Source organism: Triticum aestivum, chromosome 5A, assembly GCF_018294505.1.
Source record: "Triticum aestivum cultivar Chinese Spring chromosome 5A, IWGSC CS RefSeq v2.1, whole genome shotgun sequence".
Classification (NCBI taxonomy): domain Eukaryota; kingdom Viridiplantae; phylum Streptophyta; class Magnoliopsida; order Poales; family Poaceae; genus Triticum; species Triticum aestivum.
Window position 1 is genome coordinate 439,867,202 of NC_057806.1, and position 25,862 is coordinate 439,893,063.

At 42.1% G+C, this 25,862-nt stretch overlaps 2 protein-coding genes and 1 long non-coding RNA gene across 3 annotated transcripts; 1 reads left to right on the plus strand and 2 right to left on the minus strand.

The window, feature by feature from the left end:
- Positions 1–10,590: 10,590 nt before the first annotated feature.
- LOC123103864 (uncharacterized) lies at positions 10,591–14,074 on the minus strand. Its single transcript, XR_006449998.1, has 5 exons — positions 13,704–14,074; positions 13,562–13,636; positions 13,286–13,395; positions 11,439–11,568; positions 10,591–10,964 (listed from the first exon to the last, which is right to left on the minus strand). It is a non-coding gene; the product is annotated as an uncharacterized lncRNA (long non-coding RNA).
- A 1,028-nt stretch (positions 14,075–15,102) lies between these two features.
- LOC123107097 (E3 ubiquitin-protein ligase RNF144A-like) lies at positions 15,103–16,566 on the minus strand. The gene is made up of 2 exons (XM_044529096.1): positions 15,515–16,566; positions 15,103–15,411 (listed from the first exon to the last, which is right to left on the minus strand). The coding sequence occupies exons 1-2, from the start codon at positions 16,546–16,548 to the stop codon at positions 15,327–15,329; spliced, it is 1,119 nt and encodes a 372-aa protein (XP_044385031.1). The 5' UTR covers positions 16,549–16,566; the 3' UTR covers positions 15,103–15,326.
- A 279-nt stretch (positions 16,567–16,845) lies between these two features.
- Positions 16,846–19,233, plus strand: LOC123101366 (uncharacterized). The gene is made up of 7 exons (XM_044522852.1): positions 16,846–16,881; positions 17,012–17,443; positions 17,537–17,647; positions 17,920–18,043; positions 18,137–18,172; positions 18,535–18,602; positions 18,727–19,233. The coding sequence occupies exons 1-6, from the start codon at positions 16,846–16,848 to the stop codon at positions 18,576–18,578; spliced, it is 783 nt and encodes a 260-aa protein (XP_044378787.1). The 3' UTR covers positions 18,579–18,602; positions 18,727–19,233.
- Positions 19,234–25,862: the final 6,629 nt, after the last annotated feature.

Below are 25,862 nucleotides of genomic sequence, written 5' to 3' on the forward strand. Positions count from 1 at the left end.
CTATCTTCATCATATTAATCTCCTACTACTTAGTTATTTCCTTTGATATTTACTTTGCCTTTATTTTACTTTGCATCTTTATCATAAAAATACCAAAAATATTATCTTATCATATCTATCAGATCTCACTCTCGTAAGTGGCCTTATAGGGATTGACAACCCCTATTTGCATTGGTTGCGAGGATTTATTTGTTTTGTACAGGTACAAGGGACTCACGCGTAGCCTCCTACTGGATTGATACCTTGGTTCTCAAAAACTGAGGGAAATACTTACGCTACTTTGCTGCATCATCCCTTCCTCTTCGGGGAAAACCAACGCAGTGCTCAAGAGGTAGCAAGAAGGATTTCTGGCGCCGTTGCCAGGGAGGTCTACGCAAAAGTCAACATACCAAGTACCCATCACATACCCTTATCTCCCACATTACATTATTTGCCATTTGCCTCTCATTTTCCTCTCCCCCACTTCACCCTTGCCGTTTTATTCGCCCTCTCTCTCTCTATCCTCCCTCTCTTTCTCTATTTGCCTCTTTTTGCCCGCTTGCTTTTTGTTTGCGTGTGTGTTAGTTTGCTTGCTTGTCACGATGGATCAAGATAATACTAAATTGTGTGACTTCACCAATACCAACAACAATGATTTTATTAGCACTCCGATCGCTCCTCTTACCAATGCTGAATCTTGTGAAATTAATACTGCTTTGCTGAATCTTGTCATGAAAAATCCGTTTTCTGGCCTTCCTAGTGAAGATGCCGCTACCCATCTAAATAGCTTCGTTGATTTGTGTGACATGCAAAAGAAGAAAGATGTGGATAATGATATTGTTAAATTGAAGCTATTTCCTTTTCCTCTTAGCGATCGTGCTAAAGCTTGGTTTTCGCCTTTGCCTAAAAATAGTATTGATTCATGGAATAAGTGCAAAGATGCTTTTATCTCTAAGTATTTTCCTCCCGCTAAGATCATCTCTCTTAGAAACGATATTATGAATTTTAAGCAACTTGATCATGAACATGTTGCACAAGCTTGGGAGAGAATGAAATTAATGATACATAATTGCCCTACTCATGGTTTAAATTTGTGGATGATTGTTCAAAAAATTTATGCCGGATTGATTTTGCTTCTAGAAATCTTTTAGATTCGGCCACGGGAGGCACTTTTATGGAAATCACTTTAGGAGAAGCTACTAAACTCCTAGATAATATTATGGTTAATTATTCTCAATGGCATACTGAAAGATCTACTAATAAAAAGGTGCATGCGATAGAAGAAATTAATGTTTTGAATGGAAAGATGGATGAACTTATGAAATTATTTGCTAATAAGAGTGTTCCTTCTGATCCTAATGATATGCCCTTGTCTACTTTGATTGAGAATAATAATGAATCTATGGATGTGAATTTTGTTGGTAGGAACAATTTTGGTAACAACGCGTATAGATGAAATTTGAACCCTAGGCCTTATCCTAGTAACTCCTCTAATAATTATGGTAATTCCTACAACAATTCTTATGGAAATTATAATAAGATGCCCTCTGATTTTGAATCTAATATTAAAGAATTTATTACTTTGCAAAAGAATTTTAATGCTATGATTGAAGAAAAATTGCTTAAGATTGATGATTTGGCTAGGAACGTTGATAGAATTTCTCTTGATGTTGATTCTTTGAAACTTAGATCTATTCCACCTAAGCATGATATCAATGAGTCTCTCAAAGCCATGAGAATTTCCATTGATGAGTGCAAAGAAAGAACCGCTAGGATGCGTGCTAAGAAAGATGCCTTTATAAGAGCGTGTTCTTCTAGTTCCTATGAAAATAAAGTGAAGATATAAAAGTTATTGATGTGTCCCCTATTAAATCTTTGTTTTTGCAATATGAATCTTGATAATGATGGGACTGAATATGATCCACCTTTACCTAGAAGGCGTTCCAAGAATTCAGAATTTGTTGATCTTGATGCTAAATTTGATAAAGGTGGGATTGAAGAAATTAAAACCCTAGATGTTGCTAAACCCACTATTATGGATTTCAAGGAATTTAACTACAAAAATTGCTCTTTGATTGATTGTATTTCCTTGTTGCAATCCGTGCTACATTCTCCTCACGCTTATAGTCAAAATAAAGCGTTTACTAAACATATCGTTGATGCCTTGATGCAATCTTATGAAGAAAAACTTGAATTGGAAGTTACTATCCCTAGAAAACTTTATGATGAGTGGGAACCAACTATTAAAATTAAAATTAAAAATCATGAATTCTATGCTTTATGTGATTTCGGTGCTAGTGTTTCCATGATTCCAAAGACTTTGTGTGATTTGTTAGGTTTCCGTGATTTTGATGATCGCTCTCTAAACTTGCACCTTGCGGATTCCACTATTAAGAAACCTATGGGAAGAATTAATGATGTTCTTATTGTTGCAAATAGGAATTATGTACCCGTAGATTTTATTGTTCTTGACATAGATTGCAATCCTTCATGTCCTATTATTCTTGGTAGACCTTTCCTTAGAACGATTGGTGCAATTATTGATATGAAGGAAGGAAATATTAGATTCCAATTTCCATTAAGGAAAGGCATGAAACACTTTCCTAGAAATAAAATTAAATTACATTATGAATCTATTATGAGATCCACTTATGGATTGCCTACCAAAGATGGCAATACCTAGATCTATTCTTGCTTGTTATGCATAGCTAGGGGCGTTAAACGATAGAGCTTGTTGGGAGGCAACCCAATTTTATTTTTATTCCTTGATTTTTGCTCCTATTTAGTAATAAATAATTTATCTAGCCTATATTTTGGTTGTGTTTTTTGTGTTTAATTAGTGTTTGTGCCAAGTAGAACCGTTGGGAAGACTTGGGGAAAGTCTTGTTGAACTTGTTGTAAAAAACAGAAACTTTAGCGCTCACGAGAACTGCTGCATTTTTATTTGTGCTATTTAGTTAATTATTTTTGAAGATGATTAATAGATAAATTCCTCACGTCCAGCAATTTATTTTAGAATTTTTGGGGTTCCAGATCTTGCGATAGATACAGATTACTACAGACTGTTCTGTTTTTGACAGATTCTGTTTTTCGTGTGTTGTTTGCTTATTTTGATGAATCTATGGCTAGTAAAATAGTTTATAAACCATAGAAAAGTTGTAATACAGTAGTTATAACACCAATATAAATAAATAATGAGTTCATTACAGTACCTTGAAGTGGTCTTTTATTTTCTTTCGCTAACGGAGCTCACGAGATTGTCTACTTTAAGTTTTGTGTTGTGAAGTTTTCAAGTTTTGGGTAAAAATTTGATGGATTATGGAACAAGGAGTGGCAAGAGCCTAAGCTTGGGGATTCCCATGGCATCCCCAAGATAATATAAGGACACCTAAAATCCAAAGCTTGGGTATGCCCCGGAAGGCATCCCCTCTTTCGTCTACTTCTATCGGTAACTTTACTTGGAGCTATATTTTTATTCGCCACATGATATGTGTTTTGCTTGGAGCGTCTTGTATTATTTGAGTCTTTGCTTTTTAGTTTACCACAATCATCCTTGTTGTACACACCTTTTGAGAGAGCCATACATGATTTGGAATTTGTTAGAATACTCTATGTGCTTCACTTATATCTTTTGAGTTATATAGTTTTGCTCTAATACTTCACTTATATCTTTTAGAGCACGGTCGTGGATTTGTTTTATAGAAACTATTGATCTCTCATGCTTCACTTAGATTATTTTGAGAGTCTTAAATAGCATGGTAATTTTCTTAAAGTCTTAATATGCTTGGTATACAAGATTAATAATAAAACTTTCTTATGAGTGTGTTGAATACTATGAGAAGTTTGATGCTTGATAATTGTTTTGAGATATGAAGATGGTGATATTAAAGTTATGCTAGTTGAGTAGTTGTGAATTTGAGAAATACTTGTGTTAAAGTTTGTGATTCCCGTAGCATGCACGTATGGTGAACCGTTATGTGATGAAGTCGGAGCATGATTTATTTTTTGATTGTCTTCCTTATGAGTGGTGGTCGGGGACGAGCGATGGTCTTTTCCTACCAATCTATCCCCCTAGGAGCATGCGCATAATACTTTGCTTTGATAACTTGTAAATTTTTGCAATAAGTGTATGAGTTCTTTATGACTAATGTTGAGTCCATGGATTATACGCACTCTCACCCTTTCACCTTTGCTAGCCTCTCTAATACCGCGCACCTTTCACCGGTATCATACACCCACCATATACCTTCCTCAAAACAGCCACCATACCTACCTATTATGGCATTCCCATAGCCATTCCGAGATATATTGTCATGCAACTTTCCACCGTTTCATTTTTCATGACACACTCCATCATTGTCATATTGATTAGCATGATCATGTAGTTGACATCGTATTTGTGTCAAAGCCACCATTCATAATTCTTTCATACGTGTCACTCATGCATCATTGCATATCCCGGTACACCACCGGAGGCATTCATATAGAGTCATCCTTTGTTCTAGTATCGAGTTGTAATTGTTGACTTGTAAGAAAAATAAAAGTGTGATGATCATCATTATTAGAGCATTGTCCCAGTGAGGAAAGGATGATGGAGACTATGATTCCCCCACATGTTGGGATGAGACTCCGGACGAAGAATAAAAAAAAGAGGCCATAAAAAAGAGAAAAGGCTCAAATAAAAAAAATGATAGAAAAAGAGAGAAGGGGCAATGCTACTATCCTTTTACCACACTTGTGCTTCAAAGTAGCACCATGATATTCATAGTAGAGAGTCTCTCATTTCGTCACTTCCATATACTAGTGGGAATTTTTCATTATAGAAATTGGCTTGTATATTCCAATGATGGGCTTCCTCAAAATGCCCTAGGGCTTCATGAGCAAGCAAGTTGGGTGCACACCCACTTAGTTTCTTTTTGAGCTTTCATATACTTATAGCTCTAGTGCATCTGTTGCATGGCAATCCCTACTCACTCACATTGATATCTATTGATGGGCATCTCCATAGCCCGTTGATACGCCTAGTTGATGTGAGACTATCTTCTCCCTTTTTTGTCTTCTCCACAACCACCATTCTATTCCACCTATAGTGCTATGTCCATGGCTCACGCTCATGTATTGTGTGAAAATTGAAAAAGTTTTGAGAATGTCAAAAGTATGAAACAATTGCTTGGTTTGTCATCGGGGTTGTGCATGATTTAAATATTTTGTGTGGTGAAGATGGAGTATAGCCAGACTATATGATTTTGTAGGGATAACTTTCTTTGGCCATGTTATTTTGAGAAGACATAATTTCTTTGTTAGTATGCTTGAAGTACTATTATTTTTATATCAATATTAAACTTTTGTCTTGAATCTTTCAGATCTGAATATTCATACCACAATTAAGAATAATTACATTAAAATTATGCCAAGTAGCACTCCACATCAAAAATTCTGTTTTTATCATTTACCTACTCGAGGACGAGCAAGAATTAAGCTTGGGGATGCTTGATACGTCTCCAACGTATCTATAATTTTTGATTGCTTCATGCTATATTATCTACTGTTTTGGACATTATTAGGCTTTATTATCCACTTTTATATTATTTTTGGGACTAACCTATTAACCGGAGGCCCAACCCAGAATTGCTGTTTTTTTGCTATTTTAGGGTTTCGAAGAAAAGGAATATCAAACGGAGTCCAAACAGAATGAAACCTTCGGGAACGTGATTTTCTCAACGAACAAGACCCGGGAGACTTGGACCCTACGTCAAGAAAGAAAAGAGGAGGCCACGAGGTAGGGGGCGCGCCTACCCCCCCCCCCAAGGCACGCCCTCCACCCTCGTAGGCCCCCTGTTGCTCCATCGACGTACTCCTTCCTCCTATATATACCTACGTACCCCCAAACGATCATATATGGAGCCAAAACCCTAATTCCACCGCCGTAACTTTTTGTATCCACGAGATCCCATCTTGGGGCCTGTTCCGGAGCTCCGCCGGAGGGGGCATCGATCACGAAGGGCTTCTACATCAACACCATAGCCTCTCGGATGAAGTGTGAGTAGTTTACCTCAGACCTACGGGTCCATAGTTATTAGCTAGATGGCTTCTTCTCTCTTTTTGGATCTCAATACAATGTTCTCCCCCTCTCTTGTGGAGAACTATTCGATGTAATCTTCTTTTTACGGTGTGTTTGTTGAGACCCATGAATTGTGGGTTTATGATCAAGTCTATCTATGAATAATATTTGAATCTTCTCTGAATTCTTTTATGTATGATTGTTTATCTTTGCAAGCCTCTTCGAATTATCAGTTTGGTTTGGCCTACTAGATTGATCTTTCTTGCAATGGGAGAAGTGCTTAGCTTTGGGTTCAATCTTGCGGTGTCCTTTCCCAGTGACAGTAGGGGCAGCAAGGTACGTATTGTATTGTTGCCATCGAGGATAACAAGATGGGGTTTTCTTCATATTGCATGAGTCTATCTTGCTTAAGGCGTTACTCTGTTTTTAACTTAATACTCTAGATGCATGCTGGATAGCGGTCGATGAGTGGAGTAATAGTAGTAGATGCAGGTAGGAGTCGGTCTACTTGTCTCGAACGTGATGCCTATATACATGATCATACCTAGATATTCTCATAACTATGCTCAATTCTGTCAATTGCTCAACAGTAATTTGTTCACCCACCGTAGAATACTTATGCTCTCGAGAGAAGCCACTAGTGAAACCTATGGCCCCGGGTCTATATTCATCATATTAATCTCCTACTACTTAGTTATTTCCTTCGCTATTTACTTTGCCTTTATTTTACTTTGCATATTTATCATAAAAATACCAAAAATATTATCTTATCATATCTATCAGATCTCAGTCTCGTAAGTGGCCTTATAGGGATTGACAACCCCTATTTGCGTTGGTTGTGAGGATTTATTTATTTTGTGCAGGTACGAGGGACTCGCGCGTAGCCTCCTGCTGGATTGATACCTTGGTTCTCAAAAACTAAGGGAAATACTTACGCTACTTTGCTGCATCATCCCTTCCTCTTCGGGGAAAACCAACGCAGTGCTCAAGAGGTAGCGCATGGCACACTGAACTATCAAGTAGTCCTCAGATTTAGCTTGCGAGACGTTCATAATGTCCGGTGTTGCTCCTGCAGCAGGCCTTGCACCCAGCGATGCTTCAAGGACGTAATTCTTCTGTGCAGCAATGAGGATAATCCTCAAGTTACGGGCCCAGTCCGTGTAGTTGCTACCATCATCTTTCAACTTAGCTTTCTCTAGGAACGCATTAAAATTCAAGGGAACGGTAGCACGGGCCATTGATCTACAACAACATAGATATGCAAAAACTATCAGGACTAAGTTCATGATAAATTAAAGTTCAATTAATCATATTACTAAAGAAATCCCACTTAGATAGACATCCCTCTAGTCATATAAATGATCATGTGATCCATATCAACTAAACCATGTCCGAGCATCACGTGAGATGGAGTAGTTTTCAATGGTGAACATCTCTATGTTGATAATATCTACTACTCCCTCCATTCCAAATTACTCGTCGTGGTTTTAGTTAAAATTTGAACTAAAACCACGACAAGTAATTTGGAACAGAGGGAGTATATGATTCATGTTCGACCTTTCGGTCTCAGTGTTCCGAGGCCATGTCTGTACATGCTAGACTCGTCAAGTTTAACCTGAGTATTCTGCACGTGCAAAACTGTCTTACACCCGTTGTATGTAATGTAGAGCTTATCACACCCGATCATCACGTGGTGTCTCAGCACGACGAACTGTAGCAACGGTGCATACTCAGGGAGAACACTTATACCTTGAAATTTAGTGAGGGATCATCTTATAATGCAACCGCCATACTAAGCAAAATAAGATGGATAAAAGATAAACATCACATGCAATCAAAATATGTGATATGATATGGCCATCATCATCTTGTGCCTTTGATCTCCATCTCCAAAGCACCGTCATGATCTCCATCATCACCGGCTTGACACCTTGATCTCCATCGTAGAGTCATTGTCGTCTCGCCAACTATTGCTTCTACGACTATCGCTAACGAGTAGTGATAAAGTAAAGAAATTACATGGCGAATGCATTTCATACAATAAAGCGACAACCATAAGGCTCCTGCCAGTTGCCGATAACTTTTACAAAACATGATCATCTCATCCAATAACTTATATCACATCATGTCTTGACAATATCACATCACAACAAGCCCTGCAAAAACAAGTTAGACGTCCTCTACTTTGTTGTTGCAAGTTTTACGTGGATGCTACGGGCTTCTAACAAGAACCGTTCTTACCTATGCATCTAAACCAGAACGATTTTTTGTCAAGTGTGCTCTTTTAACCTTCAACAAGGACCGGGCCTAGTCAAACTCGATTCAACTAAATTGGAGAAACAGACACCCGCCAGCCACCTTTATGCAAAACAAGTTGCATGTCTGTCGGTGGAACCGGTCTCATGAACGTGGTCATGTAAGGTTGGTCCGGGCCACTTCATCCAACAATGCCGCCGAATCAAAGTAAGACGTTGGTGGTAAGCAGTATGACTATGATCGCCCACAACTCTTTGTGTTCTACTCGTGCATATCATCTATGCATAGACCTGGCTCGGATGCCACTGTTGGGGAACGTAGCATGCAAATTTCAAAAAACTCCTATGATCATGCAAGATCTACCTAGGAGATGCATAGCAACGAGAGGGGGAGAGTGTGTCCATGTATCATCGTAGACCGAAAGCGGAAGTGTTAGGTTAACGCGGTTGATGTAGTCGAACGTCTTAACGATCCAACCGATCTAGTGCCGAACGTATGGCACCTCTGAGTTCAGCACACGTTCAGCTCGATGACGTCCCTCGAACTCTTGATCCGTCTGAGGGTCGAGGGAGAGTTTCGTCAGCACGACGGCGTGATGACGGTGATGGTGATGTGATCCGCGCAGGGCTTCACCTAAGCACTACGTGAATATGATCAGATCAGTAAACCGTGGAGGGAGACGCCGCACATGGCTTGGAACAATTGGTGTGAGTCCAAGGGGTGCCCTGCCCACGTATATAAAGAAGGAGGGGAGGAGGTCGGCCACCAGGGGCGCGCCAAGGAGAGAGGAGTCCTACTAGGACTCCAAGTCCTAGTAGGATTTGCCCCCCTCTTTTCCTTCTCATGGAGGGGGAAAGGGGGAAGGGAGATGGAAGAGGAGAAGGAAAGGGGAGCGCACCCCCTCCCCTAGTCCAATTCGGACTCCCTATTGGAGGGGGGCGCGGCTACCCCTTGTGGGCTGCCTCCCCTCTCCCCTATGACCCATGTAGGCCCAATACTTTCCCTGGGGGGTTTCGGTAATCCCTCGGTACTCCGAAAAATACTCGAACCACTCCGAAACCATTCCAATGTCCGAATATCATTGTCCAATATATCAATCTTTGCCTCTCGACTATTTCGAGACTCTTCGTCATGTTCGTGATCTCATCCAGGACTCCGAACAATCTTCGGTCACCAAAACACATAACTCATAATACAAATCGTCATCGAACATTAAGCGTGCGGACCCTACGGGTTCGAGAACTATGTAGACATGACCGAGACACATCTCTGGTCAATAACCAATAGCGGAACCTGGATGCTCATATTGGTTCCTACATATTCTACGAAGATCTTTATCGGTCAAACCGCAATGATAACATACGTAATTCCCTTTGTCATCGGTATGTTACTTGCCCGAGATTCGATCGTCGGTATCCTCATACCTAGTTCAATCTCATTACCCGCAAGTCTCTTTACTCGTTCCGTATTACATCATCCCACAACTAACTCATTAGTCACATTGCTTGCAAGGCTTATCATGATGTGCATTACCAAGAGGGCCCAGAGATACCTCTCCGATACTCGGAGTGACAAATCCTAATCTCGATCTATGCCAACCCAACAAACACCTTTGAAGACACCTGTAGAGCATCTTTATAATCACCTAGTTACGTTGTGATGTTTGATAGCACACAAGGTGTCCCTCCGGTACTCGAGAGTTACATAATTTCATAGTCAAAGGAATATGTATAAGTCATGAAGAAAGCAATAGCAATATAACTTAACGATCATCATGCTAAGCTAACGGATGAGTCTTGTCCATCACATCATTATCCTAATGATGTGACCCCATTCATCAAATGACAACACATGTCTATGGTCAGGAAACTTAACCATCTTTGATTAACGAGCTAGTCAAGTAGAGGCATACTAAAGACACTTTGTTTTGTCTATGTATTCACACATGCATCAAGTTTCCGGTTAATACAATTCTAGCATGAATAATAAACATTTATCATAATATAAGGAAATATAAACGCTACTAGGAAAAAGGCTAGTAGTAGAGCTAGAAAACTGCCTACTAGTAGCATTGGGCGTTGGTACCCACGCTACTACTATCACACTACAACTAAATGGTTAGTAGTAGCACAGGTGCACCCGCGCTACTACTAAAAAGTTAGTAGTAGCGCTGGTGCACCCGCGCTAACTACTAACCTAACTACTAGTAGCGCTCACTTATTTTCCACGCTACTACTAACCTAACTACTAGTAGCGCTCACTTATTTCCCACGCTACTACTAACAATTTAGGAATTAAAAAAATTTAGATGTCGTATTCATGGATGGCAATACGTCCAGTGAAAACCAAACCAACGTCACAAAACATTCTCAAGATTCTATTTAACATCAGACACACACAACCATCATCGAAACGTGGGTGCCTTCCCTAGTGTTCACCACCAACCTAAACAAACCACTTCTCTAGATGTATCTACCAAGGCTCGGAGTTCAGGCGCCAGTGGACCCGAATCCTCCCTCCCCCCGGACGGTGGCGTCGAGGTCCTCCACCTCGGCGACCTTCGGCGTCACGATCAACTGGACGATCGTCTGTGCGACGTGGCCGCCAAGCTTCACCGGGTTGAAGAGCACATCGCCCACCGGGCTGCGCTAGGTAGCGTCGATCACCCCTACGTCCACGCCGGGAAAATGAAAACTTGTTAGTATGCAAATATAATCAGTTCAACCAAATAGTATATTACAATTCACATGACCCACTAAGTTAAGTTTCCTTCTCATCTAGCAATTTAAAAGAGCTCATGCCAGAAATATATGCTTAATTCCTCATTGGCTATTCAAACTAAATGGTCCAAGAAAGCACATGGTTGCCATGGATACCAATCTAGATAAGTACTATCTATAAAGTTGCAATTCCTAAAGTTAGTCGTCTCTTAGTTTTGTGAGGAAAATATGTTCCTTTTTAGAAAGCATACAACTACAAATATCTTCTTACGATCTTAGCTAAGCGATGTAGTTAAAAGATAAACACACACCATCTTTTTTTTGAGAATATAAATACGCATAATAAATATGTGAAAACACCAACTCTTTACATAAAAACGAAGATGAAGAATTAGGATATTCAATCATTATGTGGCACTCACCCTCTTGAGAATGTTGACTCGATCTTGGAATCCATCCATAGCTCACTCATTCTCATGTGAAGAATAAGCTGGTACTCGTATTCCACCTTCTTTAATGCCATCAAAGAGAGCAGTTCTGGCGTTTCGGTAGCTGCGAAAAGTGCAGAGAATAGTTATATAAGAATGCATATAGATTTTACAAGTGCATAGAAAAACATGAAGTCCAAAAGAAACACATAAATGCATATGCGAACTAAATTACTTTGCATATGAAAAAGAATATTTTTTTCTTCTGTAAATCACAAGTCAATAAATTCTCAAAACATCATCACTGGCATTGCCATAAGTTTTTTGTGTTAGCAGATTTCTTGTTAGGGTATTCGCGATATATAGTACCACATCAGGCAGGGTACTGTGTTTACTTGGCGCCGCAATGTTTGGCACCAAGTTAAGTCTTCGCAGACAAATAGAATACATTACTGGGCGGGACAAGGCAAAGAAAAACACAAAAAATTGTAGTTACTAAATCATCAGCATTAATCAGTGTCTTCTGCTCTTGTTTGTTACAATATCAAGTTAGCCAATGTAAACAAAAGAAAGCAAGACCAAACTACTACAACTTCACCTTTAGATTATTTTTTATCCATTGCAAAAGTATGATATGAACATACCTACACGAGTACAATTGATTGAAACTCAAGGCAAAGAAACTGTGAATGAATCCAATTGGATACGGGCCTACAATCAATCAAATTGGATATGTTCTTGCAAGCTACAAAGATGCTCAGAATTACTTGCAATCTGGTTTTTGCAAGCTACAAAGATGTTCAGAATTACTAATTATCCAATTACCCTCTCTTGGTCGAGAGAGATGTCTCAATATAACGCCACATTTCTCGAACTCTCGGAGAACAAGCTTGGTATCTCTAAGCGAGAATCTGTAAGCGGGGAACATTAAACATCAATAAACCAATTCATCCTAGATAAGGAACCCAACAAAAATCTAAGTGACGGCTATTGCTTTCTCGGGCAGGGTGTACAAACTTAACAAAAATGAAAGTGCACTAGCACTATGGAGTCCAGTATATCCAGTTTCTAGGACAAGCACTAAGGTCTAAGAATGATATGCTACTAAACGATTGATTTTGCTGTTGCTCATGGACATAGACAGGAGCAAGCACATAGCAGGGCCATGAACCTACGCAAAGCAGCAATTTTTTCAGCTCCGTGGCTACATGTCCAGCGGAAATCAAGATACTACCTACTTGCAGAACTAATCTACCATGCACGTGCGGCAGGCTATAGCTTCCTCAAAAAACAAGTAAAAGAAGAGCAACATAGTTTCCTCTGTGTGATAGTACTCACCAGCGGCAAGTGGGTTGGGAGAGGAGAGCACGATGTTATGATGAAACTAAATTGGTGTTGTAGATGTTGAAATAGTTTTTATATACTTGGTCAAACTTGAAGAAGTTTGACTTAGCACAGCGTTAGAACTTCAATTGATTTTTTTGTACTGAACTTCAATTAGTTTGTAACGAAGGGATTTTACTGGATTGCTAGTCGCGGGATCAAATTAAAATTGACTAAGGTCAGCAATGACATCAGCTCATGAACATCTACAACTCTGAATTTCTATTTGGTGTACGTCACCTCCCCCCAAATCAAATCGATGTCTTCCCTGTTGAAAAACCGAAAGTAAAGCGTTGGAATGAATCATCAAGACAAGACAAAATTGGCATGGACTTGTGTGAACATCAGAGAATCAATCGTCGCTACAAGAGCTCATCTTGTGTTGTCAAATCTCACTCATAGTAGACGCACACGCACACGCGCACACAAATTGTTGCACTAGTGAAAAGAAGAAACACCTCAGGGTAATTGGTTTGATGGCCAGGACACGCAGGACACGAGACAGAGCAGAGTCTCCATGGGGCGTTGGCAGCGGAGTCGGAGCAGCGGCGGCGGCTTCCATGGATGCCTGAGGACAGGAACATTATCGAGTTAATTAGTATCAACAAGCTGGAGATGAATGTGCAGTTTCCCGAAGAAGGAACAAAAGCTTGAATTTGTGTCTGGTCTGAAGATGTAAGTTGCAGCAAGGCTTGGAATGTGGCATGGATGGCGTGGACAAGCATGGGTGATACCTTCCATGGTGGGAGAAGACCGGAGGGAGCTGCTGTTGGTGGCCCTTCATTCCCTTCCATGGCGTCGGACTAGTCCTGGTCATGGAGACGGTGGTGGGTCAGAGAGGGAGGCAGGGAGAAGTGAGAGAGGAGGGATTCGTACCCATGGATCCATCCATTCCATGGCTGCGAGCGCCTACGTATCCTGAGGGCTTGAGGTCGTGGAGGAGGACGGCGCCGTGGATATGGCCAACTCGAGCCGGCCGGCGAGGAAGAAGGCCCCGCCCGCAACCCAACCCTAGCCACGAGGCTGGGGTTGCGATCGAGCTAGCGAATCTGCCGGATGGGAGGAAGCGCCGGAGCGAGGGGGTCTCGGCGGTGTGCTGCGTGCCGCCGGAACTCGCCGGAATCGCGGCCGGAGCCGGAGACGGCGGCGGCGAGGGGAGTCGCGGGGGAGAGAAAGAGAGGGTGGAAGGGAGGCCGGGGGTGGAGGGCTCTGGATCTGGATCTTGGGTGGATATTTTTGTAGCGTGGTGATAGTAGCGCGTTTTGCAAACCAGGCGCTACAGCTACGTCTTTAGGTAGCGCTGGATTGATCACCCACGCTGTTATTATATCTTAATCTAGAAGTGTGGTGTGGCACACTTACTAATAGCGCTGCCAAAAAAAACCACGCTACTGCTAAGTAATAGCAGCAGCGCATTTTGTACCAAGCGCTACTGATATTTACCAGTAGCGTGGGTTCCCAAACAGATGCTACTGATAAAGTCTTGTGTATAAGCATTTTCTTAATAATGAAATAACGATTTTATTATTGCCTCTAGATATATTTCTTTCAGCACGACACAACCCGACGGTTGGTGTGTTGGACCAACACGACCCGAGATACCGTGCCATGTTGGGCCAGGGATTTTGGCAAATGGGCGGCACGGCCCGACACCGTGTAGCATGCCAACACGGGCACGTCACAACACCAAATAGGCCCGAACATAGAAAGAGTGCACAGTATGTATTGCAATGATTTTTTGCACTTTTTGAAGTGACACATATGTATTGTACACATGTTGTCCCATTGCTAGAATAGTGTACATTTAGTGTTAAGCTTAGAGACGTTTCGTTGTCTTTTCAATTTTATCATGTTTGTTACATATACATGAGTAGCAAACCTCCACTTCACATGGTTCTATGGATGCGTGACACGCATACATCTGTTTTTTAAAAGCTCTCCTTGCAAAGAATACAACTACTCAAACCACTGCGATTTGAACACTTGCTTAAAAGGAAGCTAGTTTTGCAATTTGGAATTCAAAAAGGTATTCACGTTTTGCACCTAGTCCATTGGGTTTATGCTACGCAGTTGAGCCGTTGGGTGGCACTAGGTAAATCAATTAGAAATTTATCACATGATTTTGAAGTCGACACAATATAGTGCACATTGAGAGCTCATAGATTTACACACACAAAACTAAATTGAGAGAAAACACATCTGCCAGAAGGTTGCGTGGAATTTCATTGACCCAAATGCAAGTGTTTCCCACGATATAGGACCACATGAGCTGCCTTCTAGTAGCTCCTTCGCACAAGTAACCATAACAAATTTACAGAAAATGACAAGCCCAAGCTAGTCTCAATCATGCCACGATAGAGGTGATCATGCGTACTTCTCAAAATGGCATCAGAGATGCAGGGGCATTGCTCACTAGGTCACCACTGATAGTAGTAATTTCCTTCCCCTCAAGTACCCGTTCGACTTGAGCATCGATCTTCAGATCATTCACCATGCAGATCAGTAAGCAGTACGCCTGCCTTTGCAACGATGTCCACCGCTCCTCGTGGAGCCGCCGCAAAGGTAGCAGAAGGAGTGCCCGCACCTGCAGATCACAAACAAGAAACTGGCCTAGTTTGTACTCCGTTGCACATGAACGTAATTTTCGTGTTCGCTGCAGATTCAGGCAGAGTTAGTTGGTAGTTTACCTGCAGCTCATGTGCTGGCAGCCGGCCACCCTTTCCACGTACATCTTGCACCGGGGGCACCTCTGCCACCTCCTCTCCTGCGCGACCTTCCTCAGCAGCAGGTCCTCCCGCCCGCGCTCGTCCTTCCCGAGCCGCTGGAACTCGGCGCAGTCCACGCCGTCGTGCCACGGCACCTTGCACTGCGCGCAGAACATGCGGTTGCAGTGTGGGCACTCCACGTTCGTGAGCGCCTCCGCGCCGCCGTCGCCGGGCCCGGGGTCGTCGTCGATCAGCAGCGCCGAGCAGTCCTTGAAGGGGCAGTAGAACTTGAGTTCCCCGAGCGCCAGCTCGCAGAGCGCGGCGCCCCAGCGCTGGAACAGCTGAGGCGGGACGATGTCCCGGCATTCCTCCGGGTGCAGCACGCCGCCATTGCAGCCCGGATCGGGGCAGCCCATGGACAGCAGGTTTTCCTCGACCCTCGCCGCGATGTACTGCCTCACGCAGCCCGCGCAGAAGGCGTGCGCGCACCCGGCGACGGGGAAGCGCTCGACGCCGGGGAGCGTCTCCATGCAGATTGTGCAGTAGAACTCTTTCATGATCGTGGCGCTGTGGGAACCTTCGCCGACCTCCAACAGGCCGCCGTTACGTGGTTTTCTCGACTTCCCGCTGCCCGTCTCTTTGATGAAGATCAGGCTGTCATCGTCGTCTACATCGATGACTTCTTGCCTATCATTATCATCTATATCTATGACTTCATGTGGCGACTCCGATCGTAGTTTACGCTTGCCTTTGCGCATGGCGACGTCGGTTCCGGAGAGGGAGGCCGAGGAGGAGGGGATGCCGGTCGTGTCAAGCGAGAGGCCGATGGAGAGGAGGATGGCCTGCTGGATCTGGATCTCCTCGGGGCTGCTGGAGGAGCCAAGGACTGCTACGTCCTCGTCCTCGTCGGATGAGATGTAGATGGGGAAGGGTGGACCGTCGGTGGTGGCGGAGGCCGCCATGACAGGCGACGAGTGGTGTTCAGCCAGCGGCGGCGGCGCTGCCTTGCTTCCCATCCGTATAGGGTCGTGGACTGCGGCCGTTCAGTTAGGCGGAGAATGTGGACGGACGGGTGCGGTCACTTTCTTTTTTGAGGGAACAGAATCGTCAGAAAATCCTAATTTTGCGGTCTCCTAGCGATGAATTAACTTGTTATTATCCTTTACTTTCTGGAACGAAAAGTATTGCTATCTTTTGATAGTTGTGAGATTTTATCTATATCTTTTTCTACAAGGATGCACACTTGTACATATGCACATACACTCATCCTATATACTTAAGAAGTTCACCCCCACTACTTGATTTATCTTGACATGCAGCCTATCCACCTCAGCAGCCTTGCCACATCAGCAACTCTATTTTTTTTTCTAGCTAATGCCATGTGTTGCATTTAGTTACACAAGTGGGATTTAATTTTCATTAGTACGCAACCAGCCTTGGTCACTGAAGCGACCTGCCGTTTCCTCTTCGTAACAAAAGCCCACTGGAACAGAACAGCCCACATCCATCCTATCCCACCTCCACGCAGATCTCATCCTCTCCCACAACCAACGTTGTTTCCCCTTTATCTTCTTCTCCTTTGTACGGCTCCACTCAGGAAACAAATCACCATATTCATCTCCGCATCAGCCGTTGCACAGCTACGGGAAGATCCTCGCCTTCAGAAGCGCCAGGGGTGCTGATGGCGTCGTACCACTGCCGGACAAGCCTTCGTTGGTCGTCGCCGGCAGAGCCGCACGCGGTTGCCGATCGGTCCACGTGATCACCGCCCTTAAATTGATTCTTGTTGCAGATGAATCGAGCCCCGCAAGCTACGCTGGACCAAGCCCCGTGCCCCGATGTCCACCAAAGCTCCCGATGAGTCACATGCGCCACCATCGGCGTCCTCCTCCAACATCGCCTGCACCAAAGGTGGATGGATCTCCTTCCTCTTATATGTCCTCCGATCTGAGCAATTATTTTGATTTATAGCTTTGTTTGGGTGCTCTAATTTGGGTGTTGTAGGAAAGCCTTTTTCTGAAGAACATCCCTCCTACTCCTTCCTTGGCCATGGTCTCATGGTTGTCACCGGAGAGACAGACGCTGCTGCCGGTGCGGTGGATTCCTGACTTCCAGGTGGGTACCATCGCCTCCATTGACTCCCCGCTCTCCTTGTAGTATATTTATGGTGATTTAACTATTGATTTTCATAGAATAATTTTGGTGTTTTTCAGTACTATGCATTCTCTTTTGATGTGCTAAAATGTTATGCAGCTACTAGATTTGACTGATTCTGATAATATTGTGAATATATTCATTTCATTGAATTTTTGTACTTCGATGTGCTCTCATATGGCACCCGTTGTAAGTATTTCAATCTATTTTTCCTCGAGATCTTATGCGTGCAGACAAAAAGGGGAACTGAAGTCACTGAAACCACTAGCAAGAAAAAAGAAGTTGCTGAAATTTTGCAACTATTTCCGTTTCTTCATGCTTCCGGTGGACAGATTATAAAACATCATGTGCTACCTGGTAAACGAAGTAAATCAATCAATTTTGAAGTGACATAATACTTAGTGGTGTCTAACTCTGAACCATTTTCTAATTTTCCTTTTCTTCCTGAAGATTACATCCCACACGTGCAACGGTTTGAAAGTATATGTAAGTTTATGTTTCTAAGGCAAGTCATATACATGTTTTACCAGTAATCATCATGGCTCGCTTCCTTTCTTCGCTGGAATTCCACAATAATTAGTTCTTCTATACAAGTGTTCCAGGTAGATTTAAGTAAAGAGAATATACCATGGATGCATAAAATTGATTATTCTGGAGTTTCATCATTTGCATGGCCGAGGGCAGATATCTGAAACTGAGAACGTTGTTCCAGAAATCATGTACTTATTTTGTGAGAACTGAAAATATGATAATTATGGCCTCTTAAGACAAAGATTCAAGTTTCTTGACACTCATGTGCTACTTTTGCTCATTTTATTTGCTTAGTCACACTCAAGAGTTCCCTGCAGGTGTCACAAGCTCACTTAAAGTTCACAAAATTTCGGTTGTCTGATTCACAAGATGACAAATAAAAAAGGTATGGGGTTATGATTCTTCTGCAAAGTATATTTCTCCCTATTGGTATTTCATTTGTTTAATTTGTATTTTGATTATGATTCTCATGGAGTACTCTCACCATCCGATGAACGCGTGTCTAGCAGTAGTAACAGCCGGTTGAAGCATCGGCTTGGTAAGGAGAAGGAGCACTATTATGGCAACGGGATTCACACATCTACAATGCAGTCAGCTATGGCAGAAAAGATACCGGTGTAATGACTATTTAGGTAACACCAGAGATCCCAAAACAATTAAGGCCTGCAAACATTCTATTGATGCTCTAATTTTCCCTGGTGCATTGTGTTTGCACAGAACATAAAATTTTATTAACCATGTTACCAGACCATTCATGAAGACAATGCTATCATCCTGTTGATGCAACTTCTATTCTTTCATTCCTTTTTTGGGTTCACATTTGCACATATCTTACTATCATGCATTGCTGAAGATGTCCGTTGAATTTACTTTGTAAACGTGCAGAAGTGTTCTTTGATGAATGATGTTGTATGTAAATAGTTACACATACTAAGAAATTTGACTTTTTAGAGAAAAATATCCACCGTTACTAAGTTACTATGCAATATTTTAATCATGTTCTCTCTTTTTCACTCTGGCTCAAGTGTCGACTACAAATTCTGCTGTTGAAAAGTTGTTGGGAAGTGCACTTCACTACGCATTTGATGTGGTATGTTTAGAAGGATAAACCTTACGATTCTGTCATGACTAGTAACATTTGTTTACCCCCTGTTGTTGGATGGATCAAAGTAAATGTACATGGAAGTTTTGATGGAGAGTTTGCACAATCAAGACTCGAGTTATAGCTAGATGGTGATGTTTTAGTTGAAGCTTGAAGGTTCGGTATGCGGGTAAATGACCATATACATCTAATTTGATTGTTCGTCTATTCTTCAAACTTTGAATGATAAATGGTACGAGGGTCGATCTTGCCTAAGTGCATATGGACCACTACAGGCATATCATTCTGAAGTATGGTTGTCAACAGAGAATCATTCATTCATTATCGTGATGGTCCTTTTAGCATAGTTGTTTTTGCGGAGTAAACTATCTATTTAGGCAATAGTTCCCGCAGCAACGCGCGGGGAATCATCTAGTTCATGTAAACGCACGCACGCACACCCTACCCTTATGAGCACTTCCGATAGACTGAGCCAACACAACATCTGAAGATTGATGAAGTCACCACAGGTTTTCATATAGTCGACGGGAATGTATCCCCTACTGAATGAACATTGTCAAAAAGACTAAAATAATAATCCGGGAAAATGTGAGCACCAGCGTCAAGTGTCGAAACCCTGATGGGCTGGTTCCACAAAGAACCTAATCATCTGATTTAGACTCAGTTCGCTATATTTTACCTTTATCTATATATTTATATCTATACATATACAAATATAAAAAGGCCCAAATGGATAAATCCGACTAATTTCAGCCATAAAACTAGGACGATCCAATGACCTATATTAATCAAATGGCGAGCGATCAACATGTTTAGCATGCAATTAATATTATATTAAATATCAAAGTCGATGATAATCATACAATTAACATGCGAAGAATATCCTACTACATAATATATGTTTGCAATTAATATATTTCCTAATATTAACGATTGCACGTTCGCATTACTAGTTACAGATGGGAAACCACACAGATATTAGGCGATTCCCTCGTCATTTAAGCAATCATGTTATCATTTTTTTAAACTACCTCGAGTTCATTACAAATTGAGCATGAGCCAACTACCACTTTTTGCCATTCATGGTAGAATCTTACAAATCAAATCATTCAAAATAGAGTATCATATATTCAAATTGCATCTTCTCTTGCACATAAATAATACGAAGCTAATAGTCCCCCCCCCCAAGGGGGACACAGGCGACAACCTCACCGCCCCGCCTAGCAATCCGCCAACACCTCCTCCCTCTCGATTTCATTGGTAGCCTCTGGCAGACATTACCCGCGTGGACCAGGCAGCAACCAGGTATGTTCTTTACTTCGTTGTGTGCTTGCTTTCCTCCACGGCGTGGTGTGGTTGTTTATCCTTCTACACCCGTCGACATGTTTCCCATTGATGAATATGAGCGAAGACGTGGCTTGGTTTCGCAAGTTTGCAGTGGTTAGGCTCCCTTCCAAGGGACTATGAAGGTGGTAACACTGGTAAGGCATTAGTCTCTGGGCAAAAAAATCGGTTTCGATGGGGATTGTTGACAATGATGCGGCCGCTCATGGGCACCCCTCTCCTCCTGGGAGGCATTACCGAAGAGTGTGTCTTTCATCATCGGGCCATGTCCGATCGAAGTGAGGACAATGGTAGTGGTCGTTGGTAGGGCTGGATTTTTTTGGAGGTTAGGTGGGGCAGTCATGTGCGGGTCTAAATGGAAGCTTTGTGGTCGACAGGGGTCGATTGCGGCGAAGACGACACCAATTCCCTTCTTGGTGGTGTTTCCGGAGATCTCACTCTCTTTCTCTCCCGATGGAGGTCAAGTTAAGTGGCAGTTGAATGCTTGGAATCCACGCCGGGGTTGTGTTGTGTTGTTTTGTAATCTTTTTTTTTCTTGTTTCAGTTGGTTTTCGACTGAGTTTCCCTTATAAATTGGGTCATTGTTTTTTTCCTTTTCCTATCTCAAAGAAATTGGCAAAGCACCTCCCTCACATCGTAAAAAAGAAAACAATCTCCATATGTGTTGATATTAAAAGCGTGAGTTGGGTTTCATCCATATAACATCGGTATGGTAGCATGCATCTCATGGTCCAAGGTTGTCTAGTGATGTACTTCTTTTGCATTTTTCATTTGGATATTAGGTTTGCCTTAAGTCAAACTATGTATAGTTTGACCAAATTTATATTGAAAAAGGTGAACACCTGTAATACCAAATAAATACAATATATAAGTATATCTCATGATGACTCCAATGATATTGTTTTTGTATTGTAGATGTTGATTTTTTTATATACTTGGTCAAACTTCAAAAGGTCTCACTTAATATGAACCTAATATACGAAGTAAAAAAGAAACTGAGAGAGTATTATCTTCAGTAATCTCACATAAATTAGGACACTTAATCCTATTATAATGAACAAAATCCCGTCAATAACGTAAAATCACCCAAAAAGTACATGACAACCCTTTTTTTAATTGTTTTCACAAATATTTCAAACATATATACACCAATTTCACATGTGATTAGATAAAAATGTATTTGAGAGTAGTTACAAGTACATTCCAGATCAATGACAATTGTGTTTCAATAGTTCATATGTTCAAAATTTCAACTTCCAGAGACATTTCGATTGAAACTTCAAACATAATTTCCATATACATTTTAGAACAACAGTAGACATATTTTATAATATTACAAAAATATTTTACTTAACTTTCTCACAAACACACAACCATTTCAGTTAAAATTCAAGACATTTCACACAATTTCCAGTTGCATAGGTTTCAGTAAGTTTTTAGCATAAATTTTCAATTGGTTTTTTAGAGGTTTTCCCATCGGTTTTAGGAAGTAGTCATGCTGCAATGCAGTTTAGTCAGAAAAATTCTACATGCATTTCACACAAATTAAGTCAAGTCCATCTGCTTAGGAAATGTTTCACGAAGTGAACCATACCTCTCATATGAAATCTGGATATAAACTGAGGTTAGGAAAATGCAACATAATACCAACTTCACGTATACTAATCTTCATAAGAAGTCTACGAAGGTTCTCTCTGCGGAGGCTACAACCCTGGCTGAAGGCCTAAAGCTTGCTAATACTGTGGGAAGTAATTCTATTTTTGTACAGTCTGGTAGCCTAATCTTGGTAGAGGCTCTCCAAAACAATTTTGGACACTCAACTATGGCAGCTCCAATTCTTGAAGAGTGTCGGTTACTGTTAATTAACTTCGGGAAGGTCGTGATAGAGCATTGTCATCGTGATTGTAATAAAGTAGCTCATGTCCTGGCGCAGAATGGTCGTGTTGTTCCACCGAATTTGTGGTTGCACGCACCTTCGGCTTTTATTTCTGAACTATTAGCGGAGAATGTAAGTGTTGTTTAAATTTAATAAAGCTAGCCATGATGGTCTTCTCCTAAAAAAGGTGTCGATAATATTTGTCTCTTGCGAGGTTAGGAACAAGTGAAATATACACAAGTTTATAAGAATATCATCACAATTTAAGGGTGAGGTCCAAACGTGTGTGATGTAGCTAGGTGCAAAATATTTGAGAGTATCCATTCTCCGAAAAAGTAGCCTTTTTCGCTTGGGTCAGAACGTCAAACAATTTCTTTCAACTTGTGACTTGAAGCTTGAATTTAATATGTGGTGTCCATAACGATATAACATGCAAGTCAACTAGATGTAGAATAAGAGTTCCTAATTTGAAATGGATGGCTGGATCGGAATTTCAATGCTATGTCGATAACTAAGGCATGCACATTTGATTCAATGGAGAGAAAACACATCTACCACTTACACAAATCATTTATTCCTAAATAATTACCACCATCTCCTTTTCAGTTTATTAGGCATACGTGTATCCCTAGATTAACAATTTAACTAATATAATAACGCAATATATCCAAAATTTATACCAGTAGAAAATATACCATTTTAAGTTTCTAATTTTTTTTTGCAATATATAAAATGTACTACGTTGTTCAAATTGTTAATCTAGGGATACATGTAGGTCTAATAAAATAGGAAGGAGGTAGTAATTTTTTCTATCCATGCAACCCTTCCACAAGTCATGCATGCTTAACGCCCATGCTAAACGCATAGTTTCTCATTGTTGTCATCTCCATAGGCCACATCAAAAAGCATCATGCACATGCTTAACGCCTAGTTTCTCATTGTTTGTCACTCAAACTGGAATGGTTAACCGTTGCTTGTGTTCTCTTTGGTAATTACTCTATTAGGGAACGGGAATATGTGCCAGCTTTAATGCCTACGGGGAAGCTGATGGGTTAAATACCTTACCCAACGCGCAAGACGGGGATGGGGATGGGATACCATTACTCGTGCCCATTTCCCACCTTACTCGTGAAGGCCTGACACGTGGGCTCTAAAATTAGTAGACCACATGTAATTTCCACTTGCCCACTCAAATTTCCACCCATCTGATAACCCACAAGTATAGGGGATCAATTGTAGTCTCTTTCAATAAGTAAGAGTGTCGAACCCAACGAGGAGCTAAAGGTAGAACAAATATTCCCTCAAGTTCTATCGACCATCGATACAACTCTACGCACGCTTAACATTCGCTTTATCTAGAACAAGTATGAAACTATAAGCACTTTGTAGGTGTTTTGGATAGGTTTGCAAGATAATAAAGAGCGCGTAAACAAAAAATAGGGGCTGTTTAGATAAAGACACAACTAAGTTAGTTTTAGTAGAGAGCTTGTTGTCACACAAGAAAGTTATTTGTCCCTAGGCAATCAATAACTAGACTAGTAATCATTGTTGCAATTTTATTTGAGGGAGAGGCATAAGCTAACATACTTTCTCTTCTTGGATCATATGCACTTATGATTGGAACTCTAGCAAGCATCCACAACTACTCAAGATCATTAAGGTAAAACCCAACCATAGCATTATAAGGCATCAAGTCCTCTTTATTCCCATACGCAAATAACCTACTTACTCGGGTCTGTGTTTCTATCACTCACGCCACCCACCATAAGCAAATCATGAACATATTGCAAAGCCTACAGCGGGGATCCCTCACGCTTGCGCGACACGGAGAGCACCATAGGAAAGCACCAATAATAAAATATGCAACTCAAACCAATCACGATCATCAATTAACCCATAGGACAAAACAGATCTACTCAAACATCATAGGATAGCCATACATCATTGGGAAACAATATATAGTGTTGAGCACCATGTTTAAGTAGAGATTACAGCGGGTAAAAGGGAGGTTACACCACTGCATGGAGGGGGGAGAGTTGGTGATGATGGCAGTGAAGTTGTTGGTGTAGATTGCGGTGATGATGATGGCCCCGGCGGTGTTTCGACGCCACCGGGAGAGAGGGGGAGAGAGCACCCCTTCTTCTTCTTGCTTGACCTTCTCCCTAGATGGGAGAAGGGTTTCCCCTCTGGCCATTGGTCTCCATGGCATGGGAGGGGCGAGAGCCCCTTCGAGATTGGATCTGTCTCTCTGTCTCTCTCTGTTTCTGCGTTCCTGATTCTGCCCTTTCACCGTTTCTTAAATTCCCGGAGATCCGTAACTCCGATTGGGCTGAATTTTGGACATGATTTTTGTCCGGATATTAGCTTTCTTGCGGTGAAAGAAGGGCACCAACCGCCTTACGGGGTGTCCATGAGGGCCCAGGGCGCGCCTAACCCACTAGGGCGCGCCCCCTGCCTCATGGGACCCTCGAGCACTGAGGGAGTCATGTATTAGGGGGTGTCCGGATAGCCGGACTATACCTTCGGCCGGACTCCTGGACTATGAAGATACAAGATTGAAGACTTCGCCCCGTGTCCGGAAGGGACTTTCCTTGGCGTGGAAGGCAAGCTTGGCGATACGGATATGTAGATCTCCTACCATTGTAACCGACTCTGTGTAAGCCTAGCCCTCTTCGGTGTCTATATAAACCGGAGGGTTTAGTCTGTAGGATGAAGAACAATCATACCATAGGCTAGCTTCTAGGGTTTAGCCTCTCTGATCTCGTGGTAGATCTACTCTTGTACTACCCATATCATCAATATTAATCAAGCAGGATGTAGGGTTTTACCTCCATCAAGAGGGCCCGAACCTGGGTAAAACATCGTGTCCCCTGCCTCCTGTTACCATCCGCCTAGACGCACAGTTCGGGACCCCCTACCCGAGATCCGCCGGTTTTGACACCGACATTGGTGCTTTCATTGAGAGTTCCTCTGTGTCGTCACTTTTAGGCCCGATGGCTTCTCCGATCATCAACGACGATGCGATCCAGGGTGAGACTTTTCTCCCCGGACAGATCTTCGTATTTGGCAGCTTTGCACTACGGGCCAATTCGCTTGGCCATCTGAAGCAGATCGAAAGCTACGCCCCTGGCCGTCAGGTCAGATTTGGAAGTTTAAACTACACAGCGGACCTCCGCGGAGACTTGATCTTCGACGGATTTGAGCCGCAGCCGAGCGCGCCGCACTGTCACGATGGGCATGATCTAGCTCTGTCGCCGAACAGTGCCTTGGAGGCCGCACCCGCATCAACTCCGACCCTTAATTCGGAGCCAACTGTGCCAATC

Excerpts from the sequence above, each read along its gene's own strand:
- LOC123107097 (XM_044529096.1), bottom strand. The coding sequence starts at position 16,548 with ATGGGAAGCAAGGCAGCGCCGCCGCCGCTGGCTGAACACCACTCGTCG. Across the intron at positions 15,412-15,514 it reads TGCCAGCACATGAGCTGCAG|GTGCGGGCACTCCTTCTGCT; the intron begins GTAAACTACCAA and ends TGTGATCTGCAG.
- LOC123101366 (XM_044522852.1), top strand. The coding sequence starts at position 16,846 with ATGCAGCCTATCCACCTCAGCAGCCTTGCCACATCA. Across the intron at positions 18,044-18,136 it reads AAAACATCATGTGCTACCTG|ATTACATCCCACACGTGCAA; the intron begins GTAAACGAAGTA and ends TTCTTCCTGAAG. Across the intron at positions 18,173-18,534 it reads GCAACGGTTTGAAAGTATAT|GTGTCACAAGCTCACTTAAA; the intron begins GTAAGTTTATGT and ends AGTTCCCTGCAG.